Source organism: Oryzias latipes, chromosome 7 (genome assembly GCF_053564925.1).
Source record: "Oryzias latipes strain Hd-rR chromosome 7, Olatipes_Hd-rR_3.1".
NCBI lineage: Eukaryota > Metazoa > Chordata > Actinopteri > Beloniformes > Adrianichthyidae > Oryzias > Oryzias latipes.
The window spans coordinates 26752881-26754925 of NC_136243.1; the positions used below are offsets into that span (position 1 = coordinate 26752881).

A 2045-nucleotide genomic window follows, 5' to 3' on the forward strand; every position below is an offset into this window, starting at 1 on the left:
CTGCAGCTCCTGGTGCTGTTGCAACACTGCGTTGACACACAGGAAGACTCTGATCTATTTATCATTGACGGCATTAATGACCTGTGATAAGTCACTGAAACTCCTCCCTCAATGTGTGACTAAGAATAAAATAGTAGCACGAACTGACGGCTATTGAAACCGTTTCAATGATCTTCATTTTGTGCCCATTTAAATTCAAAAAGCATTAAAACCTTGGATTTGGTGGTTTGGTTTTTAGTTACACTAGAAAGCTGATATTTTTTGCACTGTCATCCTAATGTTTAATATTTTCTTGAGCTGGAAGAATGTTTGTCGTTTTACCATACGTTTAGGTTTTATGCAGCAAATAAAGAATCAGAGAATGCATTTGACTGAGTGGAATTTAGGAACTTCTTCTCCGTGCACCATGAACGACAAACACTGTTTTTTAGGGACACAGAAATATATTTGTGCACAGAAAAACCCCCTGACACAATTTGAGTCATCTAAGTTTTTGCATTTATATCACAGAAATTTGCTGAACAGTTTTTCTGGACAATTTTCAAAAAGCAATCAACTCTGCTTACAATCTCAAACATCGTATCCATGCTTTATTGTGGACCCCGAAAGGGAATGGCACTGATACATAAATACATACATTGTATAGATAAATAGTTAATATTCAAACAGATACATTGTCTCATTAAAGTCCATGGATGCTGCACAGGTGGAGATGGTTCGCACAGCCGAGGTCTACTACAGTTCATGGGGAGCTGGGGCTGGAAGGAGGACAAGATGTGGGCAGAGCCTGGTGGTCTGCGGTGCTGTTAGCACGAGGTGAACGTTTTCCAGAAGAAGTTTTTGCAAGGGGCTTTTCGGTCACGCTGAGGCAGCGATAACCTGTTATAGACAGCCCTCTCCTCCAGGCGAGACTCTAATGGCTCCTCGAAGTCCACAGGTGCCGCTTCCCCGGGCAGCATGTTGGTGTCCAGAGATCCATCGAGCAAGCCAGACACCAGCTTAAGGATCAGTTCCTTACGCTCTTTGCTCAGCTCCTAACCAAAAAAGGTCAGACATGAGGAAAAAATTTATTTTCATACAAAATTGTTGGGGGAAAAAATGAAAGTGTAAATTTTCTCATAAATATAGGTTAAACATAATTTTCACATGAATTGATGGATAATAAATATATTATTTAATCCATTTCAGAATTTATTATAAAATAAATACAATCAATAGTTTTTGATAGGAAAAATAACTATTTAAAGATACTTTTAAACACAACAAATAGTCCTAAAAATTGCAATGAAAATGGTTTTTATAATCTCTTGAAATGATAATTGGAAAATGATCCTTTTTTTCTCACCCTGTTCACATGGATGGAGCTTCTGTCCTCCACAGGAAGCACGGCAGCTGCTCTAACGCTGAACAGAACCCCCATGAGAGCTGCTAACACCACCAGGAGCTGCATGCTGTGACAAGAGTGCACTACCAGCGCTACAGGAGCAAGAGAAGGAGGTTCACACAGGAAAGGGTGTGCGTGCGTGAGCTGGAGTCTGAACGACTCTGACTACTCAGAGGTCCAGAAGAGTGGGAAGAAGAAGAAAGTGCAGTGCAGCTGGTTGGCAGCTTCTCATCAGTTCTGGAGACCCCAGATGTTTCTACTGCTCTACCTCCGAAGTCCCCAACTCTTTTATACTCCTCTCCCCCCTCTGCTGTTGACGTTGAGGGCGGTGGGTGTATGACGGTGTACAAGTGCATGTCATTGGAGTTGGTAGTGCGTGAGCAAAACAGAGGAGGGGAGATGAAGGGGTCAGGAGGCAGACCGTGAAATCATTTGAAAGTTAACCTTATCGACACATTATGACACAATTTGTTAGTACGATTGACCAAAAAAACACACATCTGCTGAAGGCAACAACGCCCCGAGCAGGATTCAGGTCTGACTCCAACTATGACGTCTACACATCTACTGTAACCCTCAGTGGAATCAACGTGTCTTCTTTAGAAGCCATCAAACTGGTGTGAAAAACCTCAGCTTGTTACAATCCTACCTCGAGTTTTAA

General features: G+C 42.0%; 1 protein-coding gene across 1 annotated transcript; it reads right to left on the reverse strand.

The window, feature by feature from the left end:
- Positions 1-475: 475 nt before the first annotated feature.
- On the reverse strand, positions 476-1659 carry LOC101173302 (somatostatin-1B). Its single transcript, XM_004070379.4, has 2 exons — positions 1346-1659; positions 476-1034 (listed from the first exon to the last, which is right to left on the reverse strand). The coding sequence occupies exons 1-2, from the start codon at positions 1448-1450 to the stop codon at positions 807-809; spliced, it is 333 nt and encodes a 110-aa protein (XP_004070427.1). The 5' UTR covers positions 1451-1659; the 3' UTR covers positions 476-806.
- Positions 1660-2045: the final 386 nt, after the last annotated feature.